The 21,912-nt window shown below is 46.7% G+C and overlaps 1 protein-coding gene across 1 annotated transcript in view; it reads left to right on the top strand.

Moving 5' to 3' along the window:
- The window catches only part of dvl2 (dishevelled segment polarity protein 2), a 47,122-nt gene extending 42,964 nt beyond the window's left edge, over nucleotides 1–4,158 (top strand). The window contains exons 14-15 of the mRNA XM_060854490.1: nucleotides 486–713; nucleotides 2,709–4,158. Coding sequence (XP_060710473.1) covers nucleotides 486–713; nucleotides 2,709–3,154 — 674 coding nt within the window. The 3' untranslated portion in view covers nucleotides 3,155–4,158. The remainder of the gene's footprint in view (nucleotides 1–485; nucleotides 714–2,708) is intronic.
- Nucleotides 4,159–21,912: the final 17,754 nt, after the last annotated feature.

The following is a 21,912-nucleotide window of genomic DNA, read 5'->3' as shown; positions in this document are numbered from 1 at the left end:
TGATCATCCTTAGATTAGATTGGAATTTTTTTTATTAGTTTGGGTAGGGCAGCACGATGGCTCTGTGGTTAGCACTGCTGCCTCACAGCACCAGGGTCCCAGGTTCGATTCCAGCCTCGGGAGACTGTCTGTGTGGAGTTTGCACATTCTCCCCGTGCCTGCGTGGGTTTCTTCCGGGTGCTCCAGTCCAAGGATGTGCATGCTAAATTACCCACAGTGTTAGGTGCTAGTCAGAGGGAAATGGGTCTGGACAGGTTAGTCTTTGGAGGGTCAGTGTGGACTGGTTGGGCCGAAGGGTCTGTTCCCTACACTGTAGGGAATCTAATCTAATCTAATCATGCCAAATTAAACTAATCCCTTCCACCTGCCCTTGGTCCACGAAACAATAAAACCGTTGCAGTTTATGGATGCAAGGATTACTTTGGGACATCTCGGTTAATTATCAGGAAGCAAGTGCATAACGTTCATGTTTCTTTCCAATGCAGACTTGGCCAATCTCTCCTTGAATGACAATGACGGTTCAAGTGGCGCCTCCGACCAGGACACGTTGACCCCTCTCCCTCACCCGGGTACCACCCCGTGGCCGATAATGCATTCCTTCCAGTATCCCTACCCGCCTCCACATCCCTACTCCACGCAGCCACCCAGTTACCACGAGCTAACTACCTACAGCTACGGGGGAGGAGGAAGTGCTGGCAGCCAGCACAGTGAAGGTGAGCGAGGGATTTGTGCGAGTCTGAGGCTGTTTGGGATGTTGTGCCTGGGCTGGGAGGTTTTGGCCGGATCATTGAAACACTGAGTCACTTTGAGTCATAGAATAATACAGTGCAGGTACGGGCCCTTCCGTCACCATGTACTGAACACGGCGCCAAATCAAACTAATACCTCCTCTCTGCCCTTGGTTTGTGTATCTCCAGTGCTTGCATATTCATGTGCCTATTTAATAATCCGTTTAACGCTCCTAACACATCTGCCAACACAACCATCCGTGGCAGCTCAGTCCACACTCCAACCACACACTATGGAAAAAAAAAGAACTTGCCCCTTGCATCTCCTTTGAACTTTTCCCCTCTCATATTAGGCATTTGACCTCTGAGGAAAAAGATTCTGACAGTCAAACTTATCTATAGTTTTTAAAACCTCTGTTAAGTCATCCCTCGGCCTCTGCTGCTCCAGAGAAAGCAACCCAAGATTTTCTAGTGTCCCCTTATAGCTCATACCCTCTAATCCAGGCCGCATCCTGGTAAACCTCTTCTGCACCCTCTCCAAGGCCTCCACATCTTTCCAGAATTGAACGTAATACCCTGCATGTGGCCTAATCAAAGTCTTATAAAGCTGCAAGATGACACCCTGACTCTTGTGTACAATACCCTGATAATAAATTCATTCCTGATGAAGGACTTATGCCCGAAACGTCGAATTTCCTATTCCTTGGATGCTGCCTAACCTGCTGTGCTTTAACCAGCAACACATTTTCAGCTGTGATCTCCAGCATCTGCAGACCTCATTTTTTACCCTGATAATAAAGGCAGGTACGCCGTCTTTACCACTATCTCCTTGTGTGGCCACTTTCAGGGGGCTATGGAGTTGAACCCCAAAATCCTTCTGTATATCACTGCTGTTCAGGGTTTTGCCTTTAACTGGGTACTTTTCCTTAACATTTGGTCTCCCAAAGTGCCTCACACATACCAAGATTAAACTCCCATCTGCCATATCTCCATGTATTTTTGCAACTGATCTCGCTGTATCCTTTGACCATCTTCTCTGCCATCCCCAACTCCACCTTTTTGTGTGTCAGCTACAAGCTTACTCACCCGCCCGTACGTTTTCATCCGAGTCATTCACATGGATCACAGTTGTCCCTGTGATGAGTGGCTTTCTTGCCCTTTTCAGAGGGTGGTTCAGGAACAACCACATTGCTGTGGGTCTAGAGTCACATGTAAGCCTGACCAGGTAAGGACAGTGATGGTGTGGCCCATCGATAACTTATTCAAGGTTGCGTACCCACATTGGGAGGAGACCATTTGACCCTTTGATCCTGCTCTGCTATTTGGCTGCTAGGACTGTGGCCTTGAATTGACTTTCCTGTCTGTGTCCCCCACCCCCGCCATAATTCCTGACTACTTTATTGATCAAACATCTGTCTCTCCACCCAGAAGGGACCTAAATTCATATGGAACGACCTGCCCTCTGTCGGGAGGAAGGAATGTGAACAGGCAATGTGCCTGTTTTTCAGTTCAACAAAGGCTTATGGGGCACTAGTTCAGGGATGAGTGCTCCATGGCAACATGTTAACCAATCAGAGTGTACTTGCCAACCAACCTCGTGCAGTGTAAGTTGTTGATCCTTTTGAAATATGGCATTCTTGCATGTGTCCTGATGAGTGAAAGCTTGGATGCCATAGAGTTATATAGCACAGAAACAGCCCCTTCGGTCCAACCAGTCCATTCCTACCATAATCCCAAACTAAACTCGTCCCACCTACCTGCTCCTGACCCGTGTACCTCCAAACCTTTCCTATTCATGTCCTCATCCAAATGTCTCTTAAATGTTGTAACCGTACCCGCATCCACCACTTCCTCAGGAAGTACATTCCACACACGAGCCACCATTTCATTTATTTCATGAATTAATGTAAACCCCCGTGGTGGGATTGAGCAGTAACATGGTCACTGTTCCTTAGAGCGCTGTGATTCCTTCCATTGCAGGAAGCCGGAGCAGTGGGTCCAACCGCAGCGAGAGCGAGAGGCGCACGGGCAAAGACAAAGACAGTAAAACGGTGGACTCCAAGTCGGGCAGTGGCAGCGAGTCGGAGTACTCCACCCGGAGCAGCGTGCGCCGCGATCACACCGGGAGCGAGCGCTCGGCTGCCAACAGTGAGCATAGCCACCGCAGCCACCACCACTCGGTCATGGGCAGTGTGCGCTCCCACCATTCTGTCCACCCCTACGGGCCGCCGGGGGTCCCGCTGCAGTACAACCCCCTGATGGTGATGATGGTGCCCCAGCCGCCACCACCGTCATCTGCTGCCGTACCCCCCGGAGCGCCCCCAGTCCGTGACTTGGCCTCCGTGCCTCCTGAGCTCACTGCCAGCCGTCAATCCTTTCACATGGCCATGGGAAACCCCAGCGAGTTCTTCGTGGACGTCATGTGACTCAGGCGGTGGAGCGGCACTTCTCCAGTTTGTTCTCTTTCTCTCTCTCTCTCTCACACACGCACCTCTCTCTCTCTCTCACATCTCTCTCTCTCTCACATCTCTCTCTCTCTCACATCTCTCTCTCTCTCACACATTTCTCTCTCTCACATCTCTCTCTCTCACATCTCTCTCTCTCTCTCTCACATCTCTCTCTCTCTCACATCTCTCTCTCACATCTCTCACATCTCTCTCTCACCTCTCTGTCTCTCTGTCTCTCTCTCTCTCTCTCTCTCTCTCTCTCTCTCTCTCTTCCCTTCTATGTCGCTGCATCAGTCTCAAAGAAGTGGGGAGGCGGGAGGTGGGGGTGAAGATTCTGGTGCTGACATTGTAAATAACGTCACTTTTCCACACCCACGATGCTGAAACACTAATCCAGGAGGGCTGGCTACACAAGCAGCCGCTGACCCTCGACAACATGAGGCAGCCGTCACTGGAGCTGAAACCGAGACAAGTATTTCAAAACGAACTGCGTTTTTTTTTTAGTATAATTTAATTGAAGTACCAATTAACAAGTGCAATTCTAGTCTTTTATTTCTTGTTTTTTTTTATATATATATATTATATACCAGGACGGAGTATTATCCTCCACTGTAATCACTACGTCCCTGATGGGTTTGTACCTGCAAACTCCAAAAAAAAAATACAGTAACAATTTAAACAACTGCATGGCCACTGCCTGTGAGCTGCCCGGGGCCTGACATTTCGGTATCACGACCTTGCGGAGTATTTGATTGAGGGCCGGTCTGGCGGTCAGCCTTCTATTCCCGTGCAGTGTCATTCCAGGGACCAAGTGCAACGCCTGGGCTTGTGTTTTTTTTAAAAATTGTAGAATAAAGGTAACTCGGTTACCTTGTTGGAGTGTTTTCAGAAGGAAAGTCCGTTGGTAATCCAGCTGTTAGCTCAGTATTGCAACGATTTTTGGAGTTTTTACAAAACATAAATAAACTTTACAGTCTTATGAATCTTTGCAGTAAAGCCGATTGTGTCTCACTGCCTTTTTCCACCCTGTTTTGCAGCCACTGTCTCAATATGATTCAAAGTAAGGAGCACCTTGAGCTTGGCCTGGCCTCATTCTGAACTTTCACCAGCAGGGAGTTGCAGTATTTGTGCTTAAACCTTTCCTGAGTTGCCCCACGGGAGCAATATCAAAGAGTCTTAATACCGAGCTGCCTGAGCTAATAGGACAGGTGATTAGAAGCTCACTCATAGAGGTAGGTCATAAAGGAGGAGGGAGAGAAGATGGGAGAGTTTAGGGAGTTTTTATTCCAGGCAGCTGAAGGCACGGCCACCAATGGGGGAGCGATGGGAATCAGGGGATTCGCAACGGGTAGGAATTAGAGGAGCTCAGAGACAGTGGACTTTAGGGGCTGGAGGAGATGACAGAATAGGGCGGGTTGTCAGAATGGAGGCAGTTACAAAGAGATGGGGAGGTTAGAGACCGGGAGAGGCGTCTGGTTTGGAGGTTGAAGAGGTAAGGAAGAGTGAAGGGTTGAGAAGAAGCGATTGCAGGAACCGGAAGAGGTTATGGAGCCAGGGGTGAGCCGACAGGAGGGGGAGGACAATACACAAACAGTCGGGTTGGAGGGGATGGAGAATTCCTCACGGATGGGCAGCTGATTGGGACCAGAGGAGGTGATGGTGTTAGAACACAGCTTAGGGAATTGGACGAAAGGGCAGAGTTACAGATTGTAGGTTCCGGAAAGGTTATAGGGATGGGCTGGAGGGGGTTACAGAGATAGGGAGGGGCTGGAGGGGGTTACAGAGATAGGGAGGGGGTGGAGGGGCTGGAGGGGGTTACAGAGATAGGGAGGGGGTGGAGGGGCTGGAGGGGGTTACAGAGATAGGGAGGGGGTGGAGGGGCTGGAGGGGGTTACAGAGATAGGGAGGGGGTGGAGGGGCTGGAGGGGGTTACAGAGATAGGGAGGGAGTGTAGGGGCTGGAGGGGGTTACAGAGATAGGGAGGGGGTGTAGGGGCTGGAGGGGGTGTAGGGACTGGAGGGGGTTACAGAGATAGGGAGGGGGTGTAGGGGCTGGAGGGGGTGTAGGGACTGGAGGGGGTTACAGAGATAGGGAGGGAGTGTAGGGGCTGGAGGGGGTTACAGAGATAGGGAGGGGGTGTAGGGACTGGAGGGGGTTACAGAGATAGGGAGGGGGTGTTAGGGCTGGAGGGGGTTACAGAGATAGGGAGGGGGTGTAGGGACAGGAGGGAATTACAGAGATAGGGAGGGGGTGTAGGGGCTGGAGGGGGTTACAGAGATAGGGAGGGGGTGTAGGGGCTGGAGGGGGTTACAGAGATAGGGAGGGGGTGTAGGGACGGGAGGGGCTTACAGAGATAGGGAGGATTTTGAAGGGATTTGAAACGCATTTTGCCTGACTGTGATGGGCAGTGTTGTGTGGTATCATGGATCACTGCTTCTCCATGCCTTGCAGCCAGTGTCCCCCTGTGTCTGAGGCAGGGACGCTGCAGATTTGTCGCATTGGGCTCTGACCGGGTCCCGCAGAGCCACTTCCCTCTGGTGACTGGGTCCATAGCAAATGGTGGCACTGTGTCCAGAATATCCTCGGTTATTCGAACGTCGATTCACTGAACAAGATCTTAAAGTCCCATTAAAAACCTTATCAAAAGAAAGTACTCCCCCCGTCTCGTTTGGATGATCCATCGAGTCCGCTCCGCCATTCAATCATGGCTGATAGGCATTTCAACTCCACTTACCAGCGTTCTCCCCGTAGCCCTTAATTCCTCGAGACAACAAGAATCTATCAATCTCGGCCTTGAAGACATTTAGCGTCCCGGCCTCCACTGCACTCTGCGGCAATGAATCCCACAGGCCCACCACTCTCTGGCTGAAGAAATGTCTCCGCATTTCTGTTCTGAATTGACCCCCTCTCATTCTAAGGCTGTGTCCACGGGTCCTAGTCTCCTCGCCTAACGGAAACAATTTCCTAGCGTCCACCCTTTCCAAGCCATGTATTATCTTAAGTTTCTATTAAGTCTCCCCATAATCTTCTAAACTCCAATGAATACAATCCCAGGATCCTCAGCCGTTCCTCATATGTTAGACCAACCATTCCAGGGATCATCCGTGTGAATCTCCGCTGGACACGTTCCAGTGCCAGTATGTCCTTCCTGAGGTGTGGGGACCAAAACTGGACACAGTACTCCAAATGGGGCCTAACCAGAGCTTTATAAAGTCTCAGTAGCACATCTCTGCTTTTATATTCCAACCCTCTTGAGATAAATGACAACATTGCATTCGCTTTCTTAATCAAAGTTGTTCTGTATAGTGATGTAAAAGTTGTGATTTGAAAACTGGCCGAGGTAGACTTTGACATGAGCAACATTTTGGTGAGATTAAGAACCTGCTGTCTCGCTTTCCCAGCCTCCGCCAGCAGGAGGTGGAGCTGCCAGCCCCACTCCCAGGAGTAGTGTATTATAGTTCAGTAAGTTCCGTGTGTACGTCATCATAAACAAAAGGAATATGTCCAAACATGTTCCATTTCATTCGGGTTGTTTTCACAAGAGAGTCTGACACAGCAGCAGAACACGTACTGAATGTGTATTAAAGTCCATACGAACCACTCCATCGTCTTCAGACGCAGGTGCCTTGTCCCTGGTTGTTGTACGATGACGCTGATCATCAACAGCATCTTCCTCAGTCATCATGTCACTATCATCCAGCTGAAGATAATCATGCATTTCTGTAACGGTTAGACTGCTCAGTTCATCCCTGGCCTCTACAACTCATTCACCTGGCATTGTGAACATCAGAGCCCTCTCCACGGCTTCAGTGTCATCTCCAGTCAGTCATTCCCCTTTTCTCTCCAGCTACCCTTGAAGAGACTGTTTGCAGATGGGCTGACTGGTTGGACCACCAAAAATCATTGTCCATTAAGTCCCTCACTGATTTTTACAGGAGCCCCATAGAAAGCATTCTATCTGCATCCATCACAGCTTGGTATGGCAACTGCCCTGTCCAGGGCCATATGAAACTACAGAGAGCTGTGAACACAGCCCGGTCCGTCACACAGCCCGGTCCGTCACACAGCCCGGTCCATCCGTCTCACAGCCCGGTCCGTCTCAAAGCCCCCGTCCATCACACAGCCAACCTCCCGTCCACTGACTTCATTAACACTTCCCGCTGTCTCGGGAAGGCAGCCAACATCATCAAAGACCCACCCCACCCCAGTTATAATCTCTTCCAACCTCATCTGTCAGGCAGAAGCTGAAACACATGTACCAACAGATTCAAGAACAGCTTCCTACCTGCTGCTAATCCGACTTTGGAATGGACCTCTCACATTTTAACGTTACTGTTGATCCTGCTCTCTGTGCACCCTCTCTGCAGCTGTCACGTTGTATTCCGAGCTCCGTTCTATTATCCTTTATTTGGTCTGATCTGCTTTTTACTCTACCCAGGTACGTGTGATAATAAATCACATCAATGACGAGCTGTGATCTGACCATGCCACAGATCTAACATATGATCAACGGCTGAGGATCCTGGGATTGTATTCATTGGAGTTTAGAAGATTAAGGGGAGACTTAATAGAGACGTACAAGATAATACATGGCTTGGAAAGGGTGGACGCTAGGAAATTGTTTCCGTTAGGCGAGGAGACTAGGACCCATGGACACAGCCTTAGAATTAGAGGGGGTCAATTCAGAACAGAAATGCGGAGACATTTCTTCAGCCAGAGAGTGGTGGGCCTGTGGAATTCATTGCCACAGAGTGCAGTGGAGGCCGGGACGCTAAATGTCTTCCAGGCAAAGATTGATAGATTCTTGTTGTCTCGAGGAATTAAGGGCTACAGGGAGAACGCTGGTAAGTGGAGTTGAAATGCCCATCAGCAATGATTGAATGGCGGAGTGGACTCGGTGGGCCGAATGGCCTATGTCTTATGGAAGAGACTTATTTCCTTCACATAGTCCCCCTGGTCTGAATCCTAATGGGAATTTCTGATCTGTCTTCACACCAGCAGCTTCAACTTTATGTTTACACAGTCTTCTGTTTAAATAAATTAAGGAACCTTATGAAGAAGAGTCCTACGAGACGAGAAAGGGACCTTTTGTTTCTCCACCGATGCTGCCAGAGCAGCTGAGTTCCTCCAGCAGTTTCACTGCGTGTGTTTGAAACTTTGTCCTGTCTGATAAGCATGGTCGTGCGACAGTGATTCTGCCTCTTTCCTCGCCAGCCGGTTTCGTTAACACCGTGTTTCTCCTCACCTTCACGGGCTGGCCTGTTCCATTCCCTGCGTCTGCGCCACATCCCCAGTGCAGTCTCTATTCTTTAGCCGACACTTCCATGCAACTGGCTGAAAATGTGACAACTCTTTGTCGTCAGCTTCTGCTGGGGAGATCCTGTGGGATCCTAGTCTTTTGTAACAGTGTTCCATCCAGGGCTGGCATTTTAAAAAAAAAGCCTGCATTTTGCTGTTTGCTTCAGGGAAAAGATTCCAATAACTCCTCAAGCAGCCGAGACCCCGTTCAGGCAAGTTTTCAAGAGCGTGATTTGCAAGTTCCTTGTGTCACGCGCTAGGCTTTCTCGCGTTTGCACATTTGTTCCTGCTCACTTCGCTTCGCTGGGTGGAGAGTTTAATCCCATCTCAAAGCATATTTCTTCCACACCTTTCTCGCTCCTGCTCAGTTAATTGTCTGCTCTATGTTCTCAGTTTGAAATGCGCTGTCATTCCTCCCGAAGGCAGCGTTGCCGGATGAGAGAGTGGGATTGGTGCGTCCACTGAGGTAGGAGCCCTGACATCACACGTTAAACCTGTGCAGGGACAAGGGGCCTGAATGTCCACCTTCAATGGTATGCTATTCAGGACGTTGCGCAGGAAGCGTTGGTGGTGCTGCTCCAGTGCCTTGAGATGTCTGTTATAGACAGTCTACATCCACCCAATGCAGCCAGCACAGGATCCTACACACAGCTAAGACAAAAAACCGCACCAGTGTCCTTGACCAGGCTAACATCCCCAGCATCGAGGCACTGACCGCCCTTGGTCAGCTGCAATGGCTGACATTGTCCGCAGGACTGACACGATACCCTGGTAGGTGCCCTCCTCTTAGCTCCAAGACAGCAGGGTGGACAGAAGAAATGCCTCAGGGATACCCGCAAGGCCTCACTGGGGAGGTGCAGCATTCCCACTGACACCTGGGAATCACTGGCCTGAGACCATCCCAAAGTGGAGAGGGAGTGTCCTCCGGGAAGGTGTGGAGTACCTCATGACGGGGGAACAGCAGAAGCCAAGCGCAAGGAACGCGCTGCTGCACCAACACCCCACCCACCCCTGTTCCAGTGACCACCATCTGCCCCAAGTGTAACAGAGCCTGTGGTGGTCCCATCAGTCTGTGCAGCCACCTAGGGACTCCCCCTGAGAGGGGACGAGAGTCACGCTTATCTGTAAGGGACCACCAATGATGATGATTCAGAATCTGTCAAGTGGGTGTGTAGCCTGAGGAGTTTGACCCCAGTGCTGAGTAGGAAATATCTGCAGACGGCTTTGGATTGTTTTTGGCTAAATGGTAGGGGTTAAGATGTACAGGAGATTGAATGTTAGTGGAGTATATGTGCTACTTCAGTCAACACCATTTGGGATGTTCAATTAATAGACAATAGGTACAGGAGTAGGCCATTCAGCCCTTCAAGCCTGCACCACCATTCAATATGATCATGGCTGATCATCCTTAATCAGTATCCTCTTCCTGCCTTATCTCCATAACCTTTGATTCCACTATCTTTGAGAGCTCTATCCAACTCTTTCTTAAATGAATCCAGAGACTGGGCCTCCACTGCCCTCTGGGGCAGAGCATTCCACACAGCCACCACTCTCTGGGTGAAGAAGTTTCTCCTCATCTCTGTCCTAAATGGTCTACCCCGTATTTTTAAGCTGTGTCCTCTGGTTCGGCACTCACTCATTGCACTCATGTCCAATCCTTTCATAATCTTATATGTCTCAATCAGATCCCCTCTCAGTCTTCTAAAGATTGTTCCAGAGTAGCTTTGACTGACTGGTGAACTTCAGCAAAGCAGATTGTCAGATCTTTTTCTAGTTGGCAGGATATTAGTTGTAGGGTCCAAAGGATTCAGTGGTCAGACCCCCAGCTATTTACAATCTATACTGATGACGTGGATATGGGGATAGCAGCTACTGTAGCCAAATTCACACTAAACAAGCTTGAGTGAATGGGCCAAAGTTCGGCAGATGAAGTTTAATGTGAGTGATTGTGAGGTTATGCATTTGATCAGAGAAATGGGAAAGCAACTTATTAAATGGAGAGAAACGTCAGAATGTTTTGATGCCGAGGGATCTGGGTGCATGCATTGCAGAAAACTAATGCACAGTAGGTCATGAGGAAGGCAGTGTTAACACTTACTGCTGAAGTGATAGAGTAGAAAAGCTGGGAAAGGGTCACTGCAACTGCACAAGGTATTAGTGAGAGGCGGACCTGGAGCATTGTGAACAATTTTGACCCCCCCTTATCTGAGGACGGGTGTATTGAAGACTGTTCAGAGGATGTTCACCAAATTGATTTCAGAGATGAGGGTTTGTCTTATGAAGAGAGATTGAGCAATACTCTCAAAAAAAATTTCAGAAGAATATTGTGAAGGTGTTGAAGTGTACTGTACCTTTAAGAGAATGAAGGACTCAGCAAGCACACGGTGCTGGAGAATTTACATTGCAGAGTTCGGTCCAGCAGCTAGCACTGGCTGAGTTGCTATGAGACAACAGCAAATTCGAATTTAACCAATCAGTTTAAATTATACCCCAAAATACCAACCTCCAATCAAGTTTGAATTTAGTAAAATGACAATATTAATAACCAGTGAAATAATCTTATGCTTTGGGGTATAAGGCTGGGAAAAATTGAACAGTTGAGAGGAGAACTGCCAAACCACCAGCATGTACAGACTTCCCGAAACACAGTTCTCTTAAAGGTGCCTTAATTATCAATGACCTGTGAAACAGAAATCCCGAAGGAGAAGAAAATTATGGAGTAGCCCTCAGAAGACCTAGAAACTGAGGAGTTAAAACAGATATATCCTGGTATCTTCCCAGACTGTGTGGGGTAACCAGATCCCACGATCATAAGGGGAAGATTTGACGGGGGTTTTATTGGACTAGTATTATAGAAGGGAAAGTAAAAGGATTGCAGAAGCAGTTGTAAATAGTTGTTAGTTAATTATTCTCTGTTATACTTTAAGAAATAAAGTTGTCACTTTTTACTTTAAATAGTCCTTGGCCTCTCGAACTTTCACAGATTATGGCACGGGGTAAATCATTTTTGTGTTGCTGGTTTAAATTAGCAAAGGGTGGGGTTACCCCGTGTCATAACAGTTTGGGGGCTCATCCAGGATTTCAACCGGTTTAGATTTGGGGATGTGAAAACTCCCAGCAGATTTGAACACTCACAGGTTGGTGTCCTCGATCTTCAAATAAAATGTAGGTCAGACAATTTGTTTTCTTTCGGTGGCTTGTGGTTGATTAAAATTGGATTCTGGGTAATCCAAGATGGAGGATGGGAAACATTTCTGGCTGTAAGAGCTGCTTCTTTTTTTTGAGGTATTTTAGGTGTTGGAGGTGATTTTCTCGAATTCCAGGAGCAGCAGTTACTGTTTTATATGCTGTTGCATTGTTTTGGAATTTTGGGAAAAAAAAGTCAAAACAACAGCAGTTTTAAAAGGGAGAAGAGCAGACAAAGGAAGCACATGGAGAGGACAGTGCAGGAGACAGACAGAGAGAGAGAACCTGCACAGTTACTGCCTTTGCTGTTTGAATTCGTGTATCGCTGGACATCGGAGTGCATCTGGGAAAATTAACACACAATGAAATTCACAACTAATCTTGGAGGAACTGGTTTGGGTAAAGTTCACAGCACAGAATCAGTTATTTGTTGTTTTAAGTCTGTCCAAGAGAGAGGCTGCAGTAGTGAGTACAGTGGGTTCTTTTTTGATTATATGTTTTTGGAGATAAGTCTCTTGATTAAACTTAAAATATAACCCATTGCTATTAATTTAACCGGGGGCAGTGTTTGTAGAGGAATAAGACGGTGTTATTTTCTGGGTCTGTAGATTGTGAAGGAGCAAAAATGGCCTTTGCAGTGATATGTACTTCTTGTCAGATGTGGGAGTTTAAAGAGAGTTTAAGGGTTACTGCGGATTATATCTGCCATAAATGCTGTTGGATGTGAATCTTATCAGATCGAGTGAATTGGTTGGAGAGACAGTTAGAAGCAATGAGGAATTTGCAACAGCAACAGTATGTGATGGATGGCAGTTATAGGAAAGGGGGAAAGTCTCAGATACAGTCATATAGATGGGTTAACTCCAGGAACGGTAAGAGAGGTAGGCAGCTAGTGCAGGAGTCTTTTGTGGCTATCCCCATTTCAAACAGGTATGCTGTTTTGGAAAATGTAGGAGGTGATGGATTCTCAGGGGAACATAGTGCGAACAACCAAGTTTCTGGTATTGAGACTGGCTCTAATGCAACAAGGGGTACGTCGGCTTCCAAGAGATCAATTGTGTTAGGGGATTCTGTAGTCCGAGGTACAGACAAACGTTCCTGTGGCCAGCAGAGAAAAAGCAGAATGGCGTGTTGTTTCCCTGGTGCCAGGATCAAGGATGTCTCCGAGAGGGTGCAGAATGTTCTCACGGGGGAGAGGGGCCAGCAGGAGGTCATTGTCCACATTGGGACCAACGACATTGGAAGGGAAAAGGTTGAGACTCTGAAGGGAGATTACAGAGAGTTAGGCAGAAATTTAAAAAGGAGGTCCTCAAGGGTAGTAAGATCTGGATTACTCCCGGTGCTATGAGCTAGTGAGGGCAGGAATAGGAGGATAGAGCAGATGAATGCATGGCTGAGGAGCTGGTGAATGGGAGAAGGATTCACATTTTTGGATCATTGGAATCTCTTCTGGGGTAGAAGCGACCTGTACAAGGACGGATTGCACTCAGATTGGAAGGGGACTAATATCCTGGCAGGGAAATTTGCTAGAACTGCTTGAGAGGATTTAAACCCTGGGGCGGGTGTGGGGGGGGGAGGTAGGACCCAGGGAAATAGTGAGGAAAGAGATCGATCTGAGATGCGTACAGCTGAGAACAGAAGTGAGTCAAACAGTCAGGGCAGGCAGGGACAAGGTAGGACGAATAAATTAAACTGCATTTATTTCAGTGCAAGGGGCCTAACAGGGAAGGCAGATGAACTCAGGGCATGGTTAGGAACATGGGACTGGGATATCATAGCAATTACAGAGACATGGCTCAGGGATGGGCAGGACTGGCAGCTTAATGTTGCAGGATACAAATGCTACAGGAAGGATAGAAAGGGAGGCAAGAGAGGAGGGGGAGTGGCATTTTTATTTGAGGGATAGCATTACAGCTGTACTGAGGGAGGATATTCCCGGAAATACATCCAGGGAAGTTATTTGGGTGGAACTGAGAAATAAGAAAGGGATGATCACCTTATTGGGATTGTATTATAGACCCCCCAATAGTCAGAGGGAAATTGAGAAACAAACTTGTAAGGAGATCTCAGCTATCTGTAAGAATATTAGGGTGGTTATGGTAGGGGATTTTAACTTTCCAAACATAGATTGGGACTGCCATAGTGTTAAAGGTTTAGATGGAGAGGAATTTCTTAAGTGCGTACAAGTAAATTTTCTGATTCAGTATGTGGATGTACTGACGAGAGAAGATGCACAACTTGACCTACTCTTGGGAAATAAGGCAGGGCAGGGGACTGAGGTGTCAGTGGGGGAGCACTTTGGGGCCAGCGACCATAATTCTATTTGTTTTAAAATAGTGATGGAAAAGGATAGACCGGGTCTAAAAATTGAAGTTCTAAATTGGAGAAAGGCCAATTTTGATGGTATTAGGCAAGAACTTTTGAAAGCTGATTGGAGGCAGATGTTCGCAGATAAAGGGACGGCTGGAAAATGGGAAGCCTTCAGAAATGAGATAACAAGAATCCAGAGAAAGTATATTCCTGTCAGGGTGAAAGGGAAGGCTGGTAGGTATCGGGAATGCTGGATGACTAAAGAAATTGAGGGTTTGGTTAAGAAAAAGAAGGAAGCATATGTCAGGTATAGACAGGATAGATCGAGTGAATCCTTAGAAGAGTATAAAGGAAGTAGGAGTATACTTAAGAGGGAAATCAGGAGGGCAAAACGGGGACATGAGATAGCTTTGGCAAATAGAATTAAGGATAATCCAAAGAGGTTTTACAAATATATTAAAGACAAAAGGGTAACTAGGGAGAGAATAGGGCCCCTCAAAGATCAGCAAGGCAGCCTTTGTGTGGAGCCACAGAAAATGGGGGAGATACTAAATGAATATTTTGCATCAGTATTTATTGTGGAAAAGGATCTGGAAGATATAGACTGTAGGGAAATAGATGGTGACATCTTGCAAAATGTCCAGATTACAGAGGAGGAAGTGCTGGATGTCTTAAAACGGTTAAAAGTGGACAAATCCCCAGGACCTGATTAGGTGTACCCGAGAACTCTGTGGGAAGCTAGAGAAGTGATTGCTGGGCCTCTTGCTGAGATATTTGTATCATCGATAGTCACAGGTGAGGTGCTGGAAGACTGGAAGTTAGCAAACATGGTGCCACTGTTTAAGAAGGGTGGTAAGGACAAGCCAGGGAACTATAGACCAGTGAGCCTGACCTCGGTGGTGGGCAAGTTGTTGGAGGGAATCCTGAGGGACAGGATGTACATGTATTTGGAAAGGCAAGGACTGATTCGGGATAGTCAACATGGCTTTGTGTGTGGGAAATCATGTCTCACAAACTTGATTGAGTTTTTTGAAGAAGTAACAAAGAAGATTGATGAGGGCAGAGCAGTAGATGTGATCTATATGGACTTCAGTAAGGCGTTCGACAAGGTTCCCCATGGGAGACTGGTTAGCAAGGTTAGATCTCATGGAATACAGGGAGAACTAGCCATTTGGATATAGAACTGGCTCAAAGGTAGAAGACAGAGGGTGGTGGTGGAGGGTTGTTTTTCAGGCTGGAGGCCTGTGACCAGTGGAATGCCACAAGGATCGGTGCTGGGTCCACTACTTTCCTCAATTTATATAAATGATTTGGATGTGAGCATAAGAGGTACAGTTAGTAAGTTTGCAGATGACACCAAAATTGGAGATGGAGTGGACAGCGAAGAGGGTTACCTCTGATTACAACAGGATCTGGACCAGATGGGCCAATGGGCTGAGAAGTGGCAGATAAATGCGAGGTACTGCATTTTGGGAAAGCAAATCTTAGCAGGACTTATACAGTTAATAGTAAGGTCCTGGGGAGTGTTGCTGAACAAAGAGACCTTGGAGTACAGGTTTATAGCTCCTTGAAAGTGGAGTCGCAGGTAGATAGGATAGTGAAGAAGGTGTTTGGTATGCTTTCCTTTATTGGTCAGAGTATTGAGTACAGGAGTTGGGAGGTCATGTTGCGGCTGTACAGGACATAGGTTAGGCCACTGTTGGAATAATGCGTGCAATTCTGGTCTCCTTCCTATCGGAAAGATGTTGTGAAACTTGAAGGGGTTCAGAAAAGATTTACAAGGATGTTGCCAGGGTTGGAGGATTTGAGCTACAGGGAGAGGCTGAACAGGCTGGGGCTGTTTTCCCTGGAGCGTCGGAGGCTGAGGGGTGACCTTATAGAGATTTACAAAATTATGAGGGGCATGGATAGGATAAATAGGCAAAAGTATTTTCCCTGGGGTTGGGGAGTCCAGAACTAGAGGGCATAGGTTTAGGGTGAGAGGGGAAAGATATAAAAGAGACCTAAGGGGCAAGTTTTTAATGCAAATGGTGGTACGTGTATGGAATGAGCTGGATGGGTATATGAATAGGAAGGGTTTGGAGGGATATGGGCCGGGTGCTGGCAGGTGGGACCAGATTGGGTTGGGATATCAGGTCGGCATGGACGGGTTGGACCGAAGGGTCTGTTTCCGTGCTGTACATCTCTATGACTCTAAATTAAAAGTGAGAGAAATGACTTTTAAAATTGATAAAGACATTCTGGTATTTGAAGATGATTCTCAAATTTGCTGAGAAAGTTTAGAAGGAAAGAAAAAGGCCATACTTTTAGAATTAGCAAATGAGTCAGATCTGGGTTTAACCAAGGACAAAACTAAAGCTGTAATTGTCAGAGAGTTACTCAAACACTTGTGTGTGTCAGAGAAACAGACAAGTGCAGTTGAGGTAGAAAAACTTAAATTACAATTGAGGAAAGTGGAGTTAGAAGATAAACAGAGAGAGGAAAGATAGGGAGAGACAAAAAGAGAATTTGAACTTGGGAAGTTGCAACTTTGTCAGCGAAGATGTTAATAGGATGGAGATTAAAAGAGAAGGTAGCGATATATATAAATGTGTCAAAGCTCTGCCACATTTTGATGAGAAAGATGTTGAGGCCTTCTTTATCTCATTTGAAAAATTGGCTAGGCAGTTCGAGTGGTCCGAGGTCTTGTGGGTAATACTAGTTCAGACTAAACTGGCCGGCAGAGTTAGTGAGGTATTTGCCGCGCTCTCAGATGAGGGGTCATGAGATTATGAAGAGGTTAAGCAGGCTGTTTTAAGTGCTTATGAATTGATACTAGAAGGCTCAGAAACACAAAGAAGGAACCAGGTCAGACTTACGTTGAGTTTGAAAGAATTAAACGCAGTCATTTTGATCGATGGGTGCGTGCTTTAAAAATAGATAGGACCTTTGAGGCTCGAAGAGAGATTATTCTGCTGGAGAAGTTTAAAAGCTCACTTCCAAAGATGGTAAGAATTCACATGGAGGAACAGAAAGTTCAGGAAGCGAGAAGGGCAGTGGGATGAGCAGGTGAATACATATTGGTGCATCAGGCAAGCTTCTGGGCAGAATTTCACCCTCTGAGGGAAGGAAGTTGGGAGAAGGGGAGATCCTACACTACGAAAGAAAAAACACAAGTAAGAATTTACCACATGTGAAAGAAGTCCAAGAGGGTGGAAAGGAGGTGAAAGGCCTCAGGTGTTTTCACTGTAATGGAGTGGGACACAGAAAGTTACAGTGCCTGTGGTTTCAGAAGAGCACTGGGAAAAGCTGTGCTCATTGCCAGAAGGTGGGACATGTAAAGACACAGTGCTGGTAGTTACAAAAGGCACTGCGGGGAAAGATGTGGTAAAAGAAACTTAAGCCGGTGGCATTAGTGAAGGTAGTAAAGGAGACCCCAAGAGGAGAGGCAGGAGAGTGCACAGCCGAGGCAGGGTATGGAGTTAGTGCCCCATCTCTACACAGACTTCACCTCTCTGGGTAAAGTTTACTCAGAAAGTACAGGGGGAGAAGGGAAAGAAGTTACAATTTTGAGAGATGCAGGATCTAACCAGTCACTGATAGTAAGGGATGAGCAAACAGGCACTCCTTCTGATCTGTTACCCGAGAGAGTGGTAATGTGTGGGATAGATGGACAGAACTTTAGTGTTCCCCAATGTAAGGTCAGGTTGGAGTGCCAACTCAAGACTGGGGAAGTAACAGTGGGAGTGATTGATCGAGTGTCAATTCCAGGAATACAGTTTGTTCTTGGGAATGATTTAGCAGGATCCAAGGTGAGAGTGACACCCCATTGTTGTGGAGAAGCCCAAGGAAGACCAGGGAACTGAGGAGTTAAAACAGAAATATCCTGGTATTTTCCCAGACTGTGTGGTAAACAGATCCCACTACCATAAGACACAGCACGAGGTGAAAAGTAAAGAGAAAGATGAAGGAGTTGAGGTTCAGTTAGCGGAATCCCTGTTTGATGTAATGGTGCAGGAAAAATATGAACAGACAGAGGGTTAGACAGAAGTGTTTAATCCTGAAAGGCTAAGAGACTTGCAACAGCAGGACAAGACAATAAAAGATATATGTGTGGATGCATACTCTGATGAGGAGGCAGAGAATGTTCCAGAGGGTTATTATCTGAACAATAAAATCCTAAGACGGAAATGGAGACCACAGCAGGTTAGTGCAGAGGAGGAATGGGCCGGAGTGCACCAGGTTGTGTTGCCGGTAGTACACAGACAAGGAGGTGTTACAGGTAGCACTTGAACAATATGAAAGAATCAGGCTAAGGTAAAAAGCATTTTTGTTGACCTGGAATGCACAAGGATGTGGTTAATTTTGCCGTATGTGTCATACACGCCAAACGGTAGGTAAACCAGAGGTGGTCATAAAACCAACACCTTTGTTTCCAATTCCTGGATTTGAAGAACCTTTCGTGGGGGGTTATAATTGATTGTGTAGCTCTCCTCCCGAGAACTAAAAGTGGGAACCAGGACTTGTTAATCATAATAAATGTGTTTGCCAGCTTTCCAAAGGCAATTCCATTCCGGACTATCGAGGCAAAAAGGGTGGTTAATAGTTAAGAGGAGTTAATAGTTTTCTTCACACGGTATGGGCTCCCCAGAAAGATTCAGTTGGAATCATATTTTACTGCTAGGCTGTTTAAGGAGATTGTGGATAGCTTAGGTACATAGCAGTTTAAATCCAGTGTGTATCATCCTGAATCCCAGGGAACTTTAGAAAGGTGTATCAGACCTTGAAGAGCATGCTGAGAGCGTACAGTCAGGATGACCTGAATGATTGGGATAAAGGTATCCCATTCGTATTGCTTGCCATTAGAGATGCCCCAGATGAATCCACTCAATTCACTCCCTTTGAGTTAATATTCAGGCATGAAGTGAGAGAGCCTTTGAAATTAGTTAAAGAAAAACTGACCGGACCGAAGTTGGAAATCTCACATTTCGATTACGTATCTGAGATAAGGGATAGATTAAATCGAGTAGGTGAGTTAGCTAAACAGCATCAAAAGAGGACACAGCATAAGAATGAAGCAGGTGGCAGTTAAAAGCTCTTGAGACTCAGACATTTTCCCGAGGGGATGATGTGTTAGTACTGTTCGCAGTGATAGGACACATTCAGAGCCAGGTTTTGTGATCCCTATCAAATTGAGAAAAAGTTGAGTTGGGTGAACTATCTCGTAAAGATGCCAGACAGAAAATGAAGAAGTCCTTGAGGAGTGGGACAGGTTAGTGAGCTATCTGTCTCTGGAGTATAGAATGCAGTTGAAAGGTCTGTTACCGCAGTATAAGGACATATGTAAGAATCAGATGGGGAGGACTAATGCTATTGTACATGAAGTAGATGTAGGCAATACTGCTCCAATAAAACAACACCCCTATCAACTTAATCCTCTCAAAGCCAGACAGGTCCAGATGGAGGTGGAGGCCATGCTCAATGAGGACATCATGGAACCAAGCCAGAGTGAATGGACTTCACTGATCATCTTAGTTCCCAAACCAGACAGGACTCAATGCTTCTATTGGATTATTGGAATGTCAACGCTGTTGCAAAATCAGACTCCTATCCAATTCCCCGATTGGACAGCTGTATTGAGAAAGTTGGACACGCCAGTTACATCACCAAGTTGGATTTAATGCGTGGTCACTGGCAGGTACCTTTATCAGAGACAGCGAAATAAATTTCTGGATTTGTCACCCCGAATGGGATATATCAGTTTAAAGGGATGCCCTTTGGAATGAAGAACGCACCCGCAGCATTCCACAGCCTCATGAACAGAGTATGTGGCTGGGTTAACAAACTGTGCAGTCTGTTTGGACGATGTGGGGATCTTTAGTAATTCCTGGAAAGATCACGTGGTACAGTTGGCAGAGCTCGTTGAACAATCACAAGAAGCAAAACTGGTGATAAGGGGGGATCCAAGATGGCGGCGACCCAGCAAGTCTGAGTCTATAGTGTTCTTCCCAAGACTTGGGCAAAGTGGGTCACCCACCCCCACCACACTCACCAAATCATTCATAATAGCTGTTAACTTTAAATAGCTGCTTAGTATTACATTTAAATAGTTTAATATTTAGTAAAAATGACCAAAGGCAAGGGAGCCCGCAGCTCTCAACAAGCAGGACCCCCTCCCCCACCTTCTCCCTCTTCAGCTGCAGCAGAGGCATCCACAGCCGCCCCGGGGGACTTACCGATGGTAACAAGCCTTGTGGAGATGATCACCAAGCTGGACGCGAAGATCGATGCCTTTATCGAGGAGTCCCGACATCGCTGGGAATCATTCTCTGCCACGCTGCAGAAGCACGGCCGAGACATCCAGGAACTCGAGCGCCGAGTCGGAGGGGCGGAGTTAAAGGCCGCGACCTCCGAGACTGCAGCTCACTTGGCCGCGGATCATGTCCGGGCTCTCGAGCAGCGAGTCCGGACCTTAGAAAATCATATTGACGACCTCAATAATCGAGGTCGTCGAAAAAATATTCGGTTGCTGGGCCTTCCCGAACGGGAAGAGGAAGGCCAGCTCACAGCATTCCTGGAGCAGTGGCTGCCACGGCTTTTAAATCTGCGTGCTAGATCAGGCCAGGTAAGGGTGGAATGGGCCTACCGAGTCGCAATACGTGGGCCCGGCTCAAACCAGCGCCCACGCCCGGCCCTGTTCCAGCTGCAGAGCTATAGGGAGAGGCAGATGCTCCTAGAAGCCTCAAGAAATCTTGGAAAAGATCCCCAAGCCATGATCTATAAAGGATCCAAGATCATGCTATTCCAGGACTTTTCCCCAGCTCTGGTCCGAAAGAGGAAGGCATTCGATGAGGTGAAGAAGTGTTTAAGGGAGTTAAATACTCAGTACTCCTTACGCTATCCAGCGACGCTACGCTTTAACCACGAAGGATCCATATATAACTTTGGATCACCAGAGAAGGCTAAGGAATTCTTGGACTCTCTTAAATAAACTGTAGGAGATAGTGGATGTTGGTTTGCCTTTCCCCCCACTTTGGTCTATATCCCCCCACTTTTTTTTTCTTTTTCTTACCTTATTGTTTAATATTATCATGGGGGCAGGGAGAGGGATTTGATTTTCTCCCCCCCCCCCCCCCCCCCACCCCCCGCGTGGGTTTGTTTTCTTTTATTACTTTATGTATATATGTGGGTATGTATGTATGTATATACATGTTGGGGCGTTTGGTTAATGTTGGTGGGGGAGGTGGTTACCTTATTCTATTTTACTTCTGTCTTTAGGAGCGGGGTTGTTTTTCCCCTGTTATTTTGTATTATTATATCTAATTATTACTTGTTGAGATTGTAATTTTATAGTTATATATTTATATATGGTATTAACATTCCCAAATATGTCCAGGTGTTGGTGTGGGTGGGGGTAGGGTGCTCACTGTTAACTCTAGCTTTATATTATATTTGAATTCTCCTCATTTTATTGAGGAGCACCTGGGTCAAGGGTGGGGCATTGGTTGGAAGAGGATAAGATGGACTTTTGGAGAGGAAGTGAGGCTCCCTGGGAACAAGGGGGAAAATCTCCATTTAGGTACATTTTATATTTTTTTTATTTAGAAATAGTTTTTTATTATACTGTTTTGAGTGTATTAGAGAGCCTTTATTTTTGTAAATTTTATAAGCTCCATGCTCGGGATGTTCCAGATAGGGTTTCCCCTCCCGAGGGGTCTCGGATCTGCCCAGATGATTATGGTTGATCAGTCGGTTAAGTGGTGCACCTGGAATGTCAAGGGGAGTAATTCGCCAGTCAAAAGGAAGAAAATATTATCAAATCTTAAGAAAGAAAGAGTTGATATAGCTCTCCTACAGGAGACACACCTGTCGGATAAAGAACACTTAAAATTACGGCAGGGTGGATTTGATCAGGCCTTTTTCTCTTCTTTTAGCTCAAAAAGCAGGGGAGTTGTTATTCTTGT

The sequence above is a fragment of the Hemiscyllium ocellatum genome, chromosome 44 (assembly GCF_020745735.1).
Source record: "Hemiscyllium ocellatum isolate sHemOce1 chromosome 44, sHemOce1.pat.X.cur, whole genome shotgun sequence".
NCBI lineage: Eukaryota > Metazoa > Chordata > Chondrichthyes > Orectolobiformes > Hemiscylliidae > Hemiscyllium > Hemiscyllium ocellatum.
Note: the sequence above shows the minus strand (reverse complement) of the source record. Positions and strands in the feature narration are given on the sequence as shown.